Raw genomic sequence first — 21,017 nt, 5'->3', positions numbered from 1 at the left:
ATTCACCTCTAGAAAGCAATTAGTTATACTCTTTCACCTTAGGAATTCATTAGTCAGATATTCATTTGTTTAAAATTCAATAATCTTTCATCCATCATGCCAGAGAAATTTTGGAAGCACTTGATGTTTGGTTATATTTAGGTAGAATTATCAGTAATGAGCTGGTGCATAATTAAGGATATTTAAATATTTGCATCTCCAATGTTTCAGAAGTACAAATTTCCAAGTTTAGGAGATATTTTCATATAATGGGACACTTTAACATAATCAAGCTTCAGACATGCTACATTTAAGATATATGCCAAGAAGCTGACCTTAAAATACACACACACACACACACACACACACCAATTTGATGGCAATAGAAAGTTGTTCCAAATCCACAGGAATTACATAACATGCATGGCTCCCCCACCCAAAATAAACATAAAACTAATAAAACCCCATCATATTCTAAGTGCAGACATGTTTCAAGTACATGAAAAAGATTTCAGCTACTTTAAAATTCACCAAGACTCCTTATCGGTGTCAAAGTGGTGTTGTTGCCTGTGACACAGCCTATTAGATCAGTAACCTTACAGTGCTAGGCTATAGTGTGGAGATTACATTTTGAGTGAAATATTTTCTTAACCTCCATATAATTTAAGTCCACTGACAGGTTCTAATTTTCATGACTATGTAAAGTATGTTGTTGTATTAAGTCCCTTTAGTCATGTCTGACTCTTTGCGACCCCATGGACTATAGCCTGCCAGGCTTTTCTGTCCATGGAATTTTCCAGGCAAGAATACTGGAGTGGGTTGCCATTTCCTCCTCCAGGGGATCTTCCCAACCCAGGAACTGAACTCTGTCTCTTAGTTCTCCTGCATTGGCAGGTGGGTTCTTTACCACTAGCGCCACCTGTATACGTAAAGTACACAGCTGTATTATTGGATGAGATCAAAATAAAATATAGTTAGTTGAGCCTGACTAAGTACTATGGTGGCTGATGTCCTAGAAACACTCAAGAAATGAAATAATAAGCATAGTGCCATTGAGAAGTAAAAAACCGTGTTCCACTGTCTTTATGAATTCTCTTTTAGACTATTAGGATTGTGTTTAACAAATTACTGTACTTCTTGATATCCTTGATGTTAGAAAAGAATAATTTACCTCAACATTCATTTCCACTGGCAAGCCAGACATAATATAACTCCACCATCCATTTTAATACTATTCTGACACAGCATTGTCCAGAAATGAAACTTTTGGGACTTTGACCATATGTAGTGCATTAAGAATTTTTCCCAACTAAGATAGTTTTGATAGGATTATTAATTAGCTCATAAGAAAAGCTCAACATGGAAAGAAGACTCCAGCTTTGGACTTGGCATTCAGTGTCTGTCTCTCCCCTCTTGGTTTTATCTTGATAACAGAGGGGTAGATATTCCAGCCGCCCAAATCACTATCACCAGCTTTACACGATGGCATTCAATGACAATACTTGCACGACCTAATGCTGATTGCATTAATTAGACCCCTAAGTTGCTTTGATTAAATTTCCTCATTGCATCTTACCCTCAATCAAAAATGTAAATATAAACCTCTTCAATGTTCATTAATGCAAGATAAAGCTAAACATTTAAGGAGATGAAAATGATAACTATGGATATCCTTGTTTTCCTGTGTCTTTAAGAGCTACTGAAGGTTATTTAATAAACGGGCTGCCTAGGTGCTTCTTGGCCACTTACTAAAGTGTCCTTTGTCTTGTTTCCTATGAGAAAACTTGGAAATCATTGCCCAAGCGTAATATCAATGGCCTGTCTATTCTGCTCTATGAGATGTATTGAATCGCATGATCAGAAGAATGATGCCTATATGCTTCTTCTATTTTATTTCTTAGCTTCTGATGTAATAACAAACTGAATTTGGCTTTTAAAAAGTATCTTTATTTTCTTTAATTATGGCTCTTATGTGAAACTAAAAAAAAATTTTTGAAACTCTACCATGCTTAAGTCAAAGAATAAATTCTCGTGTCATGTAGGGTAGGGACTAGCAAACATTCTCGAAAACACCAGACAGTAAATACTTAAGACTTTGAGGACCAGACAATTTTTGTCACAACTACTTAATCCCACCCTTTCAGCATAAAAGCAGCCACAAACAGTAGTAAGGAAATGGGTATGGCTATACTCCAGAAAAAAAAAAACTTTACTTATGAACACAGATTGTGGCCAAATTTGGCCCACAGGCCATAGATTGTCAATTTGGGGATGTAAGGCATCATCATTTAAATAGACATTATATGCAGGTGATCATAAGAACATGAGAATTGCTTCACCTTGAAAAGATCTTATGTTTCCAGATCTTTTAGGCTCTGCCTAGGTATCTACCTGATGCACCCAGAGAGTGTCATCACAGCCCAAATTTCCCTTACCAAAACCCTGAGACTCTACCGCTCATGAATATACTCACAAAATATGGCTCAAAAAATGGTCAAAAAAATTAAACAGAACCAAATTCTTCCTTGAATTCTTTAGTTGATAAGACATCAGACTCTTAGCTTTTATGCACAGTAATGTATGTAGTTATCGAGGATGTTGATTAGTGCTATGAATGGAGGGAGAATAATAGTTTTGCTTTCCCTATGTTTTCTGGAATGATTTTTTCCCCAAGAATTTATCAGAATTTTGAGTTTCTAAACATGTTGATTTCTCTCATATCCCACTCTTATCCCACAACTCTTGGCAGTATTATTGAAGAATTTAGTTTGGATGTTTGTTTCTAAATAAGAGGCAATAAGTATCTGTTTTAAGAACTCAGTATGACTTTCTTTTGGTGCTGTGCAGTGTCTCTTATTATGCTTGATGAAATCCCACTAAATTACTGTTGTTACTTACTCCCTGCAAAGAACAGGTTCACACAGGGACTCATATTGCCTCTTACTCTTTGGCATATTATTGTTGAAGATGTGCACTCACAGGACAATATATTTGTGTTATTCTAAGGAATATTTTTATGGATGGATCATTATGGTCATACACATTATTTCAAAATATATACTTCTGTTCATTAAAAGTCACAGGGATCTGTTGATGGTCACTAGCTGACCCTGTATTAGGAGTATTCAGTGGGACAATTTTTTTTTTTTTATGATTCCAAAAGACTCATTAGACCAGAAAGGGGTGTATGATGAGACAGGTTATAATTTGGTTTCGGAATGTCAGTTTACCATTTCCTTTTCTTTCTTTCCCCCTTTTCTTTAGCTAGTGACGGCAAGTTAATTTACAGGATGAGGGCTGTATTTGCAAGCCCTTCCTTCCTAACACAAAGGCATAGTTCAGGAATACGGATAGTGTCAGTAAAGATCAAGAATATTTGTATGCCATCTGCATGCAGCTGTCCCCAAGGTTGGGCCATTAAAAAATGGAGAAGAGACAGTCTCCCCAAACCTTCCAAATAACTGCCTGGAAGGATGTGGGTGAACAAAATGTGACTTGAACCTGTGAGTGTTAGAACATTCCCCATGCCAAAGCAGCAGGAAATAGATCGCAACAGCAGGGAGGGGGTAGAAAGAGCTGAGAGTGTACAAAATGTGTCTACTCAGAGAGTATCTCTAGAATATGATTCCAGCTCCCCGGAATCTTCCCCAAATTCCACATCCTCTGCTGGTTACTGTTGCAGGGTTAAGAGTTGTTTTACCTCTAGACTGAAATCACGTTCCCAAAGAACTGGATAAGATTGATGTGGATATTCCCTTAGGAGAATGTATGGTTGCTCTAACTGCTGGAATGACATTACAGGCTCCTTTTCATTCTACAGTCGCATAAGCAACTCATAAAGACATGCTAACTTACCAGGAATAGCAGGTACCTACATTCTTTATTTCTAAATTCTTAAGGGAGAACCAAGAATCAACCTAACATTTTGTTAATGTAAGTTACAAGGTGACCTTGGTCTCTAAATTAAAAATGCAATGTTAAAACCTGAATTCATCATAAAGCAACTGCTCCTCCCATAATTTCAAATTCAAAGCTAACTTTCCATATTCAAAGCTAGCACAAACTCAAGATGATGAAAACATTATTGCAGTGTAGCTAGAAGTTAAAACCAAACTGCCCTATAGGTCTGTGAAAAATCCACAAAGCATATCTTTGAAAACTTTATGACATAACTGGACTGAAAAATATATACATATAAAATAAAAAGAGAGACGTAGTGAAGTTTAATATGAATGCAGATGAGATAGAGTGGCAATCCCCAAGTACAAATGCTAGACTAAATATAACAAAATAATTCAATTTAAGGAAACAATCTCTGTGGCATGGGCATAGAATTAGAAGGTACCAAAAAAGTAAAACTTTAGAAATTCTAAATTTGATGTGAAGTAATAGTAGGGAATATAGGTACCTGTATTACCTGTGTTAAGAATATATAAAGATTCTATGACTTACACATAGCCTTGAAAAATAAAAGATATATGTATGCATTTACACACATACAGACATGCACATACAAAAATAAATATATATAGATATACATACACATACTTTTTAATTTAAATGTTTCCATTATCTAATCTAGTACCCAGGGAGTCAATCATAGAAAAACAAATTTTAATACAAGGAGATATCTCATTTATTTGAAGTAGAATATATCTCTGGAGAGACAAGGCAGTATAAAAGAAAATTCAGTCTGCACTTAAGCATGTCTCTCAATATTTACTTCTCCTTTAATATTTCATTAAACCTAGAAGCAAAAATAAAGACAAAGAAAGGCTACAGAGCAATATAACCATCTCCAGTGGTTTGGAATATCTTGAGAGAATAAACCTATCTGTAAATAAACAGAGGCAGTGCATGGATAAATCATATGTCAAATTTGTACCCTACATTGAAAATGATAGTGAACTGAAAGAATCATACGGGCACAGCCCTGGAAGATCTTTTCTTTGGCTATCTACTTCTCTATATCCTTGGGTGTTCTTTTCTATTCTTTAAAGTTTTAAGGGTTGCCATTTATTCTGGAATAATGTATTACCATCATGAACAAAATTAAGGAAAATTTTAATTCCTATACATTATAAAGAAAAAATACTTCCAAAAGATCTAATAAGTCTTACTTCATATAATTCCTGTCACTATGGCATAAAATATATTTTCTCCTCTAACTTTTCCACTTATCCTTGCTTATGAACAGGCTAATTAATTTATTTTAAATTAACTCTTAGACAGTTAGTGGGTCTATTGTGATAAGATAGATTCAGTGCTCTTTTTTAAAGTTCTGATATTGGAAGAAAATTCAAAATAGCAAAATAGGAAACACTGGAGAAGAAAACCTGTGGGAAAGACTTTTTTAAAAGATGTACATTAGCTGGGAAAGTTTATATTGAGTTTTTTTTAAAGTCAATGTTTCATATTTTATGTCACTAATGTAATATTCGCTGGAATCTCTCAAAATGCATATTTAAATCATTCTCAGGTTCAAAGGAGGACTACAGTGATGTTCTCCTGGTGATTTTGTTGCTGAACGCTCACTCTCCGACTTTTCATGGCCTCTCTCTTTCTGTTTCCTTCCGGGGTAGGGGTCTCCCTATGGCCTAAGAAATTTAACCCATTCATCTCTGTTATTTCCAGCTATCATTACTTCCTATACTTAGAATTTTTCTACCTCCAGAATTGACTAAGAGATGACATCCTCTTCTCTCCTACCTCCTACTGAACCAATCTCATAAACCCTCACACAAAAAAAATTTTATTAAGGATAATTGGTTCCCACCCTAAGGGAAATAAAAGGGGTAGTTGTCACATAGTGGAGACACTGCATTATTTTTCCTTCAGGAAATCTTTAGAAAATATCACAGTTGGTCTATCTAGTACCTATTTATATGCAAATTGGATTATTTTATTTTCAACAGCCCCTGTTTTGTTTCCCACAAATCACACATTTCCATTCTTTACTCACACAAAACTCCAAAGCTTCCAGTAACTCCTGTTGCCAATGAAACACTAAGTGGTCATCTCCTTCCAGTTACTATCCTCTGATTCCTTTGAATAATTCCAAAAATGCAAAATATGTGATGGGAGAACTTTTAAGATTTTGCCATTCTCTTGGTTTACTCTTGAGGGGAGGGGATAGCCAATGAGCAAATAGAATGGAATGGAAGCTTCCCTGGGCCCACAACAGCACCCTCTCAGGTCTGGGAATTTGCTTCGCAGGCCTGGTATCAAGTAAAATGAAGTTGCTCAGTTGTGTCCGACTCTTTGCAACCCTATGGACTGTAGCCTGCCAAGTTCCTCTGTCCAATAATCCCAAATAAAAATCAGCTGATAAAATTTTCCAAGTCAAAAAGTCTTTATGTTGTACAATAGAGAAACATATAGTCATTATTAAAAATGTATTTCAGCTTTTCCTAAGAAGCTAGGCTTTAATGACTCATTTCCAGAAGTTAGTAACTATTTGATTATTAGCATTCTTTAAACCCGCATGGGGCACTCTTTCTAAGAACTGCCATTTCCAAAATACTCTACCAGCCTGATTGTCAAATGGCTGTATTATGGGGAAAAGTCATAATTTGGAGAGTTTACTGATTAAGGAGAAGGAACTGGATTGATGCTCTTTTATCCACCCAGATCTTTATAATCTAGTTACGATTTTTCTTTTGGCTCTAAAGGGATTAACCAAAACAGACCATCCTGAGGTGGTCTCCATTGTACCTGATAGAAAAACCAATCATCCAAGTTTTGCCTATGACTGAGTGGGTTCCCTGAATGTGGGACTTCTGAGGCTAAATTGGAAAAGTTCTTAGGCAAACTAGGACATGTTGGTCACCGTTACAGAAAAGTAAGCAATGACACAAGATCCAGATGCCAAAACAAAGATGTGGAGACAAAGCAAATGAAGGTGGAAAAGGTAAAGAGAGTAAGATGGGATGAGTATATATCACCCTAAAAGCCCACAGGTGGCAGATGTGGACAACTGTTCACTCTGAACCGTAGTCCCTCTTGACTAGGGAAGGCTGTTGAAGCCTCTATTGGGTGTGCTCTATCAAGCAAAGCAACGATTTCCTTGAACCTAAAGGCCTTTAAGTCAAACTCCTCTGAAGAGAAGTTACTGCTTCACGCTGATTCATTAGCACAGAAGAAAATTTCCAGGCCAAGTGGGAATGATAGGGTGTATCTGAGTTTCCACGGGGAGGAACACTTTTATCAAAAGGTGCTCAGATGAGGAAAACATGAAAGAGATTTCTGTTTTGATGAAGCATCAAGTCGACTACCGTATATACAACCCATTCAGAGAAATGATAAAATATTTAAGAGTTTCAAAAGTAAGTAGCTGTAAGGGAATTATCTTGTCAACATGAAACATCTTAATATTTATGTTGATGAATTTAAAAAATACTGCCCCATCATATCAGAGTTTTATAATAAGATTTCCACTACAAAATTACAGAGTGGCTTTTCTTCTGCCCAAAGCATCTGAGAAGATTGAAAACAGAGATCATGTCATTTCTGATTTGGAAAATAAATCAGTTTTATTTGACAATATGCCATCGCAGGCTGACTGCTGTTCTTACCACTATCTTTTTCTACAGCAAAATTGGATGGTTGTTATTTGTTGTTTAGTTGCTAAGTCATGTCTGACTTTGCAACCCCATGGACTGTAGCCCACCAGGCTCCTCTGTCTGTGGGATTTTCCAGGCAAGAATACTGGAGTGGGTTGTCATTTCCTTCTCCAGGGGATCTTCCTGACCCAGGGATCAAACTCACATCTCCTGCATTGCAGGCAAATTCTTTCCACCCAGAATGATTAAATAAAAATTCAACCAACTCAGCTTGTTCCATTAGTGTTTTGGTTTCTTTCTTTCTCCCGTCTGTTCCCACTCCTAATAGAATTGAGTGGTTTATTTTGGCCAAGATATACACAGTCGGGTTTATTCAGATACCAACACGGCACACATCAAATCAGGGAGAAGAGTGAGGGGAAAATATGTCAGAGTGGTTGATAGATAACTCTTATGCATGGCGTTTCTGTAGGACTACCGAGTGAATATTTTTCTGAGACAACAGTGGAACGATTCACGGTTGGCATATAGCGAGTACCCTGATGATTCTCTGGACCTGGACCCATCGATGCTGGACTCCATTTGGAAACCAGATTTGTTCTTTGCCAATGAGAAGGGGGCCAACTTCCATGATGTTACCACTGACAACAAATTACTTCGCATTTCAAAAAATGGCAAAGTCCTCTACAGTATCAGGTAAGCTTCCTTCAGCTACCCTCGGCTCGCTTCTCCATTCTCCTCCTGGCCTAGAGCCACCTGATTCTGCAGGGCAAGATGGATATGAATATTATCCTTTGTGGTCTCTTGTTTATTATTTGAAATGAAAGTCGTTGAGCATGCCAGTGGTTCTCATTGTCTCAGAAGTGTAATCTTCCACAACCAAAATATATTTGGTAGGATGTTGGTTAGGTGGTGGTATCATATAAATGTCTGCACAAATATTTTTTTTTGATTGATTCAATAAAGGAAGTGCAGGCCGTTTAGTTCAATTACTACTAAGTAAAACATACAAGTTTTTGTATGTGTCATTCAACATACATTTCATTTCAAATAATTATGCCATTCTATGGCATTTAACCACACACACACACACACACACACACAAAGATTCAATGGTTCAGTATGGTCACTGACGGCATACTTAGAGCTCAGTGAATGGGAAACTGGTTCTAATCTCAGCTCTACTTCTAACTAAACATCTGACCTTCATCTGTTAACTTTTCTTGGGCTTGAGCTTGGGACAGAAAATTCCTCAGATGCATTTTTACTTCTGTATTCAAATATAATCTTTTCCAGAATCTTTATCACCCTATGATCAAAATAATCTCTCTTTTCTGAACCCTAATAATAGTTTCTCTGTGAATCTATAAGGCTCTGACTTCTTCCTACCCCATATTTTGGCTACTTCTATATACAAATATATCATAAGAACATAGATTTTTGGAACCAGATAAATCTAGAATTAAATCCATGCTTTGCCACTTGCTAAGTTACATAAGCTATACCTTCAGTTACCTTAATTGGAAAATGCGAAACACTGTATCTCTGAGTATTCTTGTGAGAATGAATTATATACAGCAAAGGTCAGCAAATATTTTCTATAAGGGGCAGATAGAAACTATTTTAGTTTTGCAGGTCAGACTGTTTCAACGCTCTCACAGCTACTCAACTCTGCCATTATAGCACAAAACAGTCATAGGAAATACTCAAACAAATAGATGTGGCTGTGTTTCAGTAAAACTTTATTTACAAAAACAGATGATAGACTAGATTTAGCCCTTTGGTCACAGATTGCCAACCGCTGATATAGAGTATATAAAAATACTTGCCACAGTTCCTGACATGTATGGTATGTCCTCAATAAATGATATGATGGCTCTTTGTATTTTAAAATTAACATTCTTTCTAAATAATAAGTCTTTTAAAGTCAAGATATTTGGATTTTCCATCTTTTATATCCCCTCCCAAATGGCCAAGACTGTGTATTGTATATGAGAGCTATCAAATATATTGAATAAATATTGACATTTTAAAGATCATTTATAGAATCCCCTTTCTCTCTAATCTTACTACCAAAAAACAAAGTGGACAGCAAGTATCTTTGCAAATGGTTTTCACAAGTTTGCAGACTTACCACTCACCACCACCAAAATTGTATTTCACAACTCTATGTACAATTTGGTTCTGTACTGTACATTCCATTCTTAACCTAGCAATTTCACAGCTTGCTGATAGTGGATAGCTGCAATGTCTTTTGGAAGGAAAAACTGGCAAAGTCACTGCTTTCACAAAGAATCAGGGAGACTTCTCCTACTTTATTTTTAAGGAATTTATCTTTATTTTTATAATTTTTTAAGGAAACAGAATATTCCACACAGTGATGCATTTGGCATAAGATGCAGTATTGGGCACGACCTAAGTTGATGTGACCTGATGAAATGGGAATACACAGAGCATGGTGCTGGGAAAGAGAGTTATAAAAAGCAGCAGAGAGTATCGGCTGCTCCAGCTAACCCTCTGGGCCTTGGGTGGCACTGGCTCTAGTAAATACCTGGCATCATGCACTGCTGAAATGAAACTAGCTTTCTTTTCCTTCTGTTCTATAAAGCCCTTGCATTCTAGAACCATGAAGAATATAATGTTCATCAGACTAGATTCAGAGGCAATTCTTCTATCTCTGCTTCCCAGTAGGCTCTGAAATACCCCCAACAATTGTTTGGGGTTGGGTGGACAGACTAGTTTCGACTTTTCCTTCGTGGTGGATAGTCTATGAAATGAGGGGAAAGACCCTTGGTGTAAGAGAACTGGGCATACAATTTTAAGGAAACACGGCTTTTGGCAGATTTGAACTGCAGGAATCTAATTATTTGCCAGGAAGGGTTTTTTCAGTGAGCCAGACACCGTGCCGGGCCTAGAGATCCAGAGCTGAGTAAAATGTGGTCTCTGCCCTGGAAGGGCTCCAGCCTAACAAGGCAGGCACACATAAGATAATTTAAGTAGCAGGAATAAATAGGAACAAGGGAAAGAAAAGTGGCTCTAACTCTGCAAACGAATTCTGTGACTCAAATATTGTTAGAATTTGGGGGTTGGCACCTACACTCCTGTTTATTTGAGTCACTTGGCCCATCTTAACTAGAGGGTAAGGAGGAATTAGTGCTAAGACATGCCCGGCTACAGGTCCAACTCAAGGTTAAAGATTAGTTTCTGATGTCTAAAAGGTGCTGGAAAGTCCTCGCTGACATTCCATTAGGAAAGACTTTCTCTCGATTCTCAGGTTTACAATGCAAATGCCCGCAGGAGAGGGAACATGTTGTCCTCGATTCATACTAAACTATAAAGAACTGACATGAAATTTTCTTTCAGATAGTAGGTTTAATGTCTGTGAAGAATAGTGGAACGAGCATGTTGGATGCCTGAGAGGAAAGCTCAGATAGGACAAAGAGAGTTAAGAAAGATACAAGGAAGGGATACAACAGAAACACCAAAGATAAACTCATGAATTGCCTCCATCTGACACATTTTAATAATTACTTCAACATTGGTCCACATTAAAAAAAAATAATGTCCTATGGTTATGCTTCGTATATGAATTTTCCTGAAACCTAAAGCATATGGATAGAAGCGCTGCATCCAGGAAAAATTCTACACTTTCTTAATTTTGTAGGAGCAGAGGTAGAATTAACTCTGCATGGAGACTAGAGCCCAAGGCTTTGATGGCCAAACAAAACACAAAGAGAACTATGCAGCCACTGACTTTATAACAAGCAAGATCCCACTTCCCACAATGTAATATATGTTAGTCAGAAGACAAAAGTTTAAAAAAGGGAGTGACAGCAGACCAGAAATCCATAAGTGTCCTGCAGATTCAAATACCTGGAGTACCTGAATAAAATTTAAGCAATATATACAGTGATGCAGGACATAGTCTCTGTTGGCGAACAAGTGTCAAATTTGTTTCTGTCTACTTAACCTCTGATTTCTATTTTTTAATTATTCACTTCCCTGACATGTTTGATCTTACTCCGTTTTGAAGCTTTTCTGTTGACCCACCCCATTAAGTACTGACCATTCTTGACCAAAATGTAAACAAGGACACACATCTTGCTTTGTACAGTCTCTTCAGAGACACTCAAATTCTAAATTTATATTACTTAAAAAGGCCAAAATCCATAGTGAAATAAAGAAGTGAGCCTCGAGTATCATACATATTATTGCTCAAATAATATTTACTGAATCAAGTATAGTAAATTGTAGTAGAAGTTAGGACATCATAGCATATGGTGTGCAATATGAAAGAAAAAAGGAGAGGGTGAGCATTTTTAAAGAGAAGCAGCTGGTCTCAGATGTCCACAATGTCTTTGCTAATATCTGTTTTCTTCCCTTCCTTCTCATTGCTTCTAAGAATTTTCTGCTAGAATGCTGACTTTTATAGATGCATAGGATTTTTTTTAACGCATTACCTTGCAAAATATTCTTGTTTTACTGATAAGGAAGTGACTTCTTTCAAAAATTAAATGAGTTAAAATAATGGAGACCATAAATAGGAAAGCGTGGACAACAATCAAAGCTCTTGACATCTGTTTCAGAGCTATCATCTCCTACCTCACATTAATTCTTCATTTACTCCAATTCCAATTTAAAGACACAAACAAATATGATTCAAAAGACATATGGTTTTGGAAAAAATCTTTTGGGGACTCAATTTTCAAAGGACTATTAGAGGAAAGAGGTAAGATTTAAGATGTGAATGTAAAGTATCTTCTAATTTCACAAATGACCAAAAAGACTGTTTAAATTCAAGATGCCACAGTTTTGATTTTGGGTTTGTGCTCAGTCATGTCCGACTCTTTGCGACCCCGTGGACTGTAGCCCGCCAGGCTCCTCTGTCCATGGGATTTCCAGGCAAGAATACTGGAGTGGGTTGCCGTTTCCTTCTCCAGGGGATCTTCCTGACCCAGGGATCAAACTCGGGTCTCCCGCATTGCAGGCAGACGCTTTACCCTCTGAGCCACCAAGGAAGCCCTATTCGATTTTTAAGGACCATCAAAGAAGCAGATTTTATATGTTACTCTAATATTGTGCATAATTATTATTTTTAGTTTATTTATTATTTTTGTCTGTGCTGGGTCTTTGTTGCAGTGCACAGGCTTTTCCTAGCTGCTTACCATGGGCTCTGGAGCACATGGGCTCAGCAGTTTGGACGGTGGGCTTCTCTAGTTGTGGTGCGTGGACTTAAGTTGTCCTGTGGCATGTGGGATCTTAGTTCCCCAGCCAGGGATCGAACCTGTGTCCCCTGTATTGGAAGGCAGATTCTTAACCACTGGACCACCAGGGAAACCTCCAGAAATTCTTCCTTATATAACTTAAATCATATTTGCTACAACTTAAATCAGTCTTTTCCCTATATTTGTTAACATGATAAACAAATGGCTACCATTTTTATAAGGATGGAGGGATTACATCACTGATTTTGCTTTCATAAATTTTCACCACACCAGAGTTAGTGGACATGTTTGATCACCAATATTATGTTTCTGGTTTAATTTTACAGTGTGTAAAATCAGCACCAAGAAGTTCTTCATGTTGCAGTTTTCAGTTTGCTGCACAGTTTGAGGCCCCTACTCTGAACTTTATGATATTGAATGCTATCTTGGTTCCTTCTGATACTATAGTCAACAACGCTTTTAGAGTCAAATAGCCTTGAGCTAGGGTCTCTGGCCTCAGAACTAACTGTGTGAGCTAGGGAAAATTTGTTCTCCCTCCGAACCTCCATTTCCTCAGCTTTGAAATAGAGATGATTTGCTTAAGAGCTTTAGTAGAACACAGTATATGCTACAAGCATAGATAGTCAAAAATGGCATTGCCCTCCACTCTGGGGCCCTTGGTATTTTCTTGTAATTTCATGATTGTGCTTTCTGTCCCAGTCTGTAGAAGTCAAAGAGTAAGCTGACCAGAATAGATCCCCACTATTTCTGGACATTACTGTTTGCCTTCACTGTCTTCTTCTTTGACTGATCAAGTAGCTGGGGGTCTTATGCTATCTGCCAGCTGCATAGAGTTCTCCAAACAATAAATAGTTCTGCGACTGTTCCTCCACAACAGTACTCCATGTCACCCTCATCATCAACTTAATCTGACCTGAAACTTACTCCTTTATGGTGTTAGAGGTGATTTCCTTGTTAATTCCTTTTAATTCAATTCATAAATCCAGGTGTCGAGGATTCAGTGTCCCACCATCCCAGTAGTATCTGAGTTGTCATAGAGAACTCTTTGGAACTGACATGCCTTCTCTCTCTCTCGGATTATAGTTTACATGCAGCAATGAGAGGAGGTGAAGTGTAGATTTCTAAACAAGTATCCAACCATGCTCCCCAAATAATCCTATCTAATGACCTGTCTTTATCCACACACATGAAAGGTCAGCTTTTCTAACATCGCCTCCTATTCTTGACTCATGCTATGGCCTGATGCAAGAACCTCAAAGATTCTAACTTCAGTTATAGAATGATTGTTATGGCACAGGAAAAAAAGAACATTCTTTATTTAGATGTCAGAGCTGAAAATGGAATGCACAGCGAACTAAGACCTGCCTAACTGTTACCAATGGTGATACTTTGATTATCTTACTCTCAATTTTGATGAGACACATAAGCACATATTTTCTATTAGAAGGCAGCTATGCAAAGCTGTGATTTCTTCTCTCTGTGCATATTTGGACCATGTTTATCTTTATATCCTATAATCCAGGCAAAATTACATTCTCATTTTCCAACTCTGTGTCCAAATCCTCATTAGTTTTGTGACTTGACTTAATGCAGTAATTAATGACTGTAACATAAGCGCCCACATCGGAATTAAGCAGTGAGGCTTCAGAGAAATGCTGGAAAATACCATGGAAACCACGATTCCCTTCTTCCTAGAGGCAAGCAAGGTTAGGAGGCTGGGAGGCGCTGGCATGCATATATGCTGGTGGCTTCAGCAGGAAACTGAGCTAAGTGGTGCGGAGGGTGCATGTTTGGAGAGTGGGCCTCAAAAAAGGAGCAGCTGAGGGTAGAAGCATTAAAGTCTAGAAAGTATGTTCTGTACCTGACAGATTCTCTGACAACACGAGAAACTGCACTCCTGATTGGGTTCAGAAATACACATACACTTAAGGGCGTAATACTGGTTCAGACACAACAGAGTAAGGATCTTACCCCTGTTTGAAGGAAAAGAGGAATTATGCAATGAAATACAAGGCAGGCGGCATGACCACGTGTCCTTGACTGTTTACCTGATTGGACTAGCAATAGCAACCGGTAGGTTATTCTTTTTTTGGAGGTAACTTTCCACTGCATTAATATTCATTAGAGTTTGCTCTGAAAGTGGTGATGCAAAGAACAGAATACCAAGATAGTAGCTTAGGGCACAGGAGCACCACACTTCCTTCCATCATTCACTGTATCCTCTAGGCTCAAAGACTAGCCTCTCTAAGCCCATCAGTTTATCATTCTGAGTCTCACTTTCCTTACTATAAAATGAGATTGAACCAGGAGATTAGAGGAAGTCTGAGGCTCTGTCCTAAGTCTATAATAATTTTCAAAATGATCTCTTCCTTCCCTAACTACAAGGTTCCTTTGGGATGAGGAAAAATGAGTGGGTTCTTCATGTTCCTTAGGGCTTGGGAGACAGCAATAGGAGATTCTGAATTGTGAGGCCTATCTCAAACTACTCTTGGATCTTTGAAGCTTTTCTCCCAAACTGAATATCTAACTTCTGAGGAGAGGAACCTGACTTTGGAGTGGGGTAGGGAAGGTTAGACTACTTGCTGTTTAAGAGGCAGCCTTATATTCAACATATAGTTTGCACAGAGACTAATACTTAATACTAAGCTCCCTACTGAGAAATTTCCCAATCGCAAATTAGATCATGCATACTCTCTGATTCAACCAGCAGGAGTATCCAAGAAATATCATTTTAGAATGTATTCATGAATTATGGGTTTATATACTTTCAGACAATTATACAAAGATGGTTGACTGAGATAATTATCATCTGGATATGTAGACTGAAGGAAATCACCTAGTAGATTTGAACCAGTAGAGTTCAAGGGCTAGTATACCATTATTCATCACCTGCATTTTCTTATGACAGGAAACCAAAGGAAATTCAGAGGTCCTGGTGAGCCTGCTCAACTTATGTTGATGTGGGCTTCTGCCTGGTCCATAGTGCTGCTTTTCAAAGGCTTCCTGGATGGCATTAATCCCAAAATAAACACACACAATATTACCATGATGCTCGTGAGACACACGGATTGCTTTCGTGCATTCTCATAGTACATAACCCAAAGGAAGGACATTCCCATTTTAAAATGGGAAAATATTGTCCAGCCTCAGAAGTTAGCAGGCCCCTATGTTAGCTGCTTAAGAGTCAACTAAGGAACTGTACTTAGTTTCAAAGTGTTATCTAATCAAGAATGGGCTATCTTTCCCTCTGACCAATACTTCAGTCTCTCTTCAACCTTAGCCGTGGAGAAACAGTGGCCAACAACTTTCCATCAGTTACTACAACTGAAGTTGTAATGCAGGAAAATGCTAGCCAAGCAACACAATTTTGCTCTCAGCTATCAGCAGATAAAAGTTACTTTGGTTTTCTTAAAATCACATCGGCAGTTCTTTTTATTTTTTGCCAAAAGTAAAATAATGCCAAATAAAACAGTAAGAGAATTGCTATACAAGGCTATTCCCTCTTTTTTCAACTCAGCATCACCATTAAATAGCTGTGAACTCAGACAATACAGTAACCATGGACAAGTTAGCTCTCATTATTTTAATGTGCAGGTTAGTAACATTTTGTTTTCATGAATATTTGGTGTATAAATAAATATTAGCTGTTAAATGACTGAAATTTAAAATGTAACTAAAATGTGGGCAGAATTGGTGATTTGAATCTTTGATCATCTGAGCTCTTCTTTCTGATGGCGTTCATTGTATCCCTCTCCTATTCAACACCTTGAAAACATTTTCGTTCAGGAAGCATCAGAGCATTTGGAAAAGTTTTAGCTGCAGATTTATCTGCTGCTCTCCAAGTTGAATCCAATCCATATTTGGACTTAATTAACATGGGCCCACCATATGTGTGCACATTTTCCAAAGGGACAAGGCACAGATGGGAGCAGATATTGTATTTTTGTCCTTCCCAGCTAGCACTGCTGAATGCATATGGGTATTTTCTGTGATGCCTTTATGTTTGGTAAACATAGACCTTCCTAGTCAGCCACTGGTATTTTAGTCAGGGGAGAGGAGCAGAATAGCTGATGAACCAGCACTGTTGCCATTCACTCCTTGAAAAACCCAAGGTCAACATGGAGAAACAGGTCTTACCCTTATTTGGAATTAACTAAAAGGATAGACTAATAGCAAAGCTTATTACCAACCTTGGGTTTAGTTTCAATCTTAGATAAAACTGAAGAAATGATTTCTCACCAGTGTCCTAGCCACAAAATTTTGAGCCCTGTTATCCATCTAGCTTCATCCCTCCATTTGATACTCTTAATATCAAAGTCTGCTCTTGGGGATACTGGTAAGGAACCTGAGAACCTATCAACTCATATACACAAAGGAGGAAATGACTAGCAGTACTTGAAACAGTACTCTCTCCCTAGATTTTCATCTTAATAGTCAGGGAAGCCTTTAACTAAATGTCTATTATTCCATTATGAAAGTGTTAGTAGCTCAGTCATGTCTGACTCTTTGGGACCCCATGGACTATAGCCCACCAGGCTCCTCTGTCCATGGGATTCTCCAGGCAAGAATACTGGAGTGGGTTGCCATTCCCTTCTCCAGCAGACCTTCCAAACCCAGGGATAAGAGTTGGGAGGAGTTTGATCAGGACAATGCCCTGGAATCTTTCCAGAATCCTAATAATTTCCACACCATGACTTTTCAACCTTTACTTATATAAACAGTCTTACCAGGCAATGCCACATCTGCGCCTGCCTGGGGACCAGGGGAACGGCTTAGGGCTGGAATGAGCAAGACCATCTCTATGCTTCACATGATGAGCAAGGTCAAAGTGGCCATTGCATTACAGAGATTTCAGAAGATGAGCTTCAAAACTTCATGCCTTGCCTGCCTAGCCAAACTTGGACCGATTTATTTTTGTTCTCTGTGGACAAGGATCCTTTTGTGGGTACCTTGAGTTTTAATTCAGAATCAAATAATTATTGTAAGTCATACTTCCCTGACAGACCCAAAGGGCCCTCTCAGGGTCTATATCTGTAAGGTAGGTTATTCACTCTACCCAGTGTAATGAAAGGGAGTAATGAAAAGCCTTTTAGTTGACTGAGTTCAGCTATGTCTGATTTACATAACCTGGAACATTCTTTAAATGAGAATTTGAAAACAACTTTAAAAAGATGAGTAATAAATGCACAACTATTGGAATAGACTCCATAAAAAGAATACATATATACACATATATTAATATATTAGTAATATAATCTATGATCCCTTCAAAGAAACTGTTATTTTAAGTGTCTGATAAGCATGATGCCCAATAAATGCTTGCCAAAAATTGCTGAATGGATATACTAGATTATACCACAGATGGAGTTCTGTTTAACATGAATCCCTCCTGACTAAAGACATGGAGCTGGTCTCCCTCCATGCGCTGTCCTCATCCCTGACCAGTACCAGGGGTTTTTATAAATCTTTAGTTGGGGATCATCCAGTGAATGTTGCAGTCACCACCCCAACTTTATTTAAAATTTCTCAGTAACTCTTGGGGATATTAGATTTTCTAGTCAGAGACCAGAGATAGCACTCTGATACACTGCTACTGCCCTGAGTAGAGTCCCACTACCTACTTTTGCACACTTGTGTGTGTTAACAAGCATCTGGTTTGAGTTCTTCTCTGCTGCACCTTCCACTCTTCTCAGCAGCTACCCCAGTTTTTTTCTAGCCATACCTACCATATTCTTGGTTGCCAATGAATTGACCTTGTGTGTTCTGCCTTGCCCTTAGCAGCATGCCTCTCCCTGGTGACTGAGGTTCATGACTAATCACCCTTACTGTCTCACTACCCCTGATCCAGTCACTTAGAAGTCTTCTTGAGCCTAATTGTCCAGACAAGGTTTCGAGTAGAAAGTCTTATTTTCCAAAGAGAGTGCTGATGCCACTGAAAAAACCACAGACCTCTTTCTAAATCCCTGCCTATTTCTCTTTCAAAATGTTCTCCTCTTAGTCCATCATATGGACAGTAACTGAAGTCCTCCTTGGGACATGCTGAAGTAGAGCTTCTTAAAATGTACTCCACAAGATCAGCCCAGCATTAACTGAGCTATTTCTCAGGAGGGTCTGAGAATCTGCATTCCTACCAAGCCCCTCAGATGATACCTACATCGACCAGACTTTGAAACCCACTGTGCTAAAGAAGACTCTGGTCAGACAACTAGCCTAATGGTATCTTTTAATCCAATGACCACTCTAACTCCTTCCCTCCATCTCCCCATATGTGTGGGTTGTATAAATGATGCATGTCTAACTTGACTTCTAACTTGCTCCAGGCTAATTTCACTTAAGAAGGACACTCTTGTTTAATACATGATGCATCCTGTCAAATCTCCCTGGCATTAGAATGTCACGTGGTTCAGAAATTTCCAAGTACCTGAGAGGAAAGAGTCAACAGACCTACACGACCTACACTGTACAGTAAGGCTGTCCTTAACATTTTAGGAGAAAGAGTGAATAGTGTTCTAGGATGTGGTGTGACAAAGCCCTACGGGGGAAACAAATATATACCCAGACTGCCAGAAAGTTCTAATTTTAAGAAGCATTATTATTTAAACTTAAGGCTTTCATCACATTCAAGAGTGGAAATCCACCTATAAGAGGAAATTTTTATGCTAGTCACCTTCACTTGCAGTTTAGAATCATAGAAATTTTGAGCAGGATGGAGTTGTGGGTAAGGAATGAGGCTCAGAGATATAGTTAAGGTCAAACCGCTCTTTCTCTATAAGCCTGGTCCACCACCCAGGCCCCTGGATCCGCAGTCAATGATGCTTCCATTCTAGGAGGTGGCCAGGGGAGGCTCGAGGAGTTTTTAAAAGAAAAAGTCATGGGAAGCCTGAATAACTGCAGAAAATATGAAGACAACCAAGGTGTCTACAACCTATTCTGCTAGCTTCACAGACAAAAGAGGATGATAAACTAGCAACAGATTCTTTTTCTAAGAAGGAACATTGTAGAGCAGAAAATAATAAACAAACTTTGACATCAATTACAGTTGGGTTCAAATCTAACTGTGGTTGCTTACCGTTTTTGTGACTTTGGGGAAATGGCTTAACCTCTCTGAGCTCCAATGTGCTTATCTCAAAACCAGAGAGAATTCTCTCTGCCTCCTGGGATAGTACTCCATGACTGCAAAATAATGAGAGCACTTGACTTGAAGCAGGTGCTCACAGAATGATTATAAATACTATTGAAATCACTTGAAGTTTTATTTTTCCTCATTAAGCATTTTAACCCTAAAAGAACATAGGTTCTATCCCCTCTGCTATTTCCATGTCCCACTGAAGGTTTGCATATGCCACACAGAATATGCTAAGCATGGTCCCTGAGAGAGGAACGGCAGGAATATACCTGAGACTCTTGCTTTTCCTAAAACACAAAAGCCTCCCTTTACCCTTCCTTTCCAAACAAGACAGACTACTATATCAAAATTAACTCTCTTTGAATGTTGGAAATCTTTTCTTTAGGCAAGAAGATCTCTCAGGACAATTTGCAATTCCATCTGAAAATTCGTTTTCTCTTCAAATAGCCTTTTCTTCCCTCAAGAATCTTTGACTGGGAAGGCTCTTCCACTTACACGGAATTCTCTATGAATGAGTAGTTGCTTTACAAGTCAAGGAACCTTCTGTCCACCACGAAATTATAAAGTGATTAACATGCATGCTTCTAGCAATATGAGAACAGTCCTGGCCATGGACCCAGCTACCTGATGAAGGCTAGAGGACAGGTGGACATGGCTTTCTGGCTTTCTTTCCATTTGGTTTGCCTAATTTCTAGTTCCCACTAGAAATGCTAGCAACTTACAGAGAGGGGCCAGGCAAGCTTTCTGGCTTCCTTTGCCGGTCTTGGAATTTGGCAACACCCCATGGGCTCTGGAGTGTTCTTATACGTATAATTACAATTACACACACGTACAATTATAACAATTATGTATAATTATGATTTTACACTGTATAATTATGATTATACAGTGGAGTGACAAATAGATTCAAGGGATTAGATCTGATAGATAGAGTGCCTGAAGAACTATGAACAGAGGTTTGTGACATTGTACACAGGAGGCAGTGATCAAAACCATCCCCAAGAAAAAGAAATGCAAAAGGCAAAATGGTTGTCTGAGGAGGCCTTACAAATAGCTGAGAAAAAAAGAGAAGTGAAAGGCAAAGGAGAAAAGGAAAATATACCCATCTGAATGCTGAGTTCCAAA

At 38.3% G+C, this 21,017-nt stretch overlaps 1 protein-coding gene across 5 annotated transcripts in view; it reads left to right on the top strand.

The window, feature by feature from the left end:
* GLRA2 (glycine receptor alpha 2) overlaps positions 1–21,017 on the top strand; it is a 189,235-nt gene that overhangs the window by 42,759 nt on the left and 125,459 nt on the right. For all 5 annotated transcript variants that reach the window (XM_020877628.2, XM_020877627.2, XM_070462606.1 and 2 more), the window contains one exon: positions 8,014–8,237. In XM_020877628.2, the coding sequence (XP_020733287.1) occupies positions 8,014–8,237 (224 nt within the window). The remainder of the gene's footprint in view (positions 1–8,013; positions 8,238–21,017) is intronic.

Source organism: Odocoileus virginianus, unplaced genomic scaffold (genome assembly GCF_023699985.2).
Source record: "Odocoileus virginianus isolate 20LAN1187 ecotype Illinois unplaced genomic scaffold, Ovbor_1.2 Unplaced_Scaffold_6, whole genome shotgun sequence".
NCBI classification, from domain to species: domain Eukaryota; kingdom Metazoa; phylum Chordata; class Mammalia; order Artiodactyla; family Cervidae; genus Odocoileus; species Odocoileus virginianus.
The sequence above is the reverse complement of the archived record's forward strand: the minus strand, read 5'-3'. Positions and strand labels throughout refer to the sequence as shown.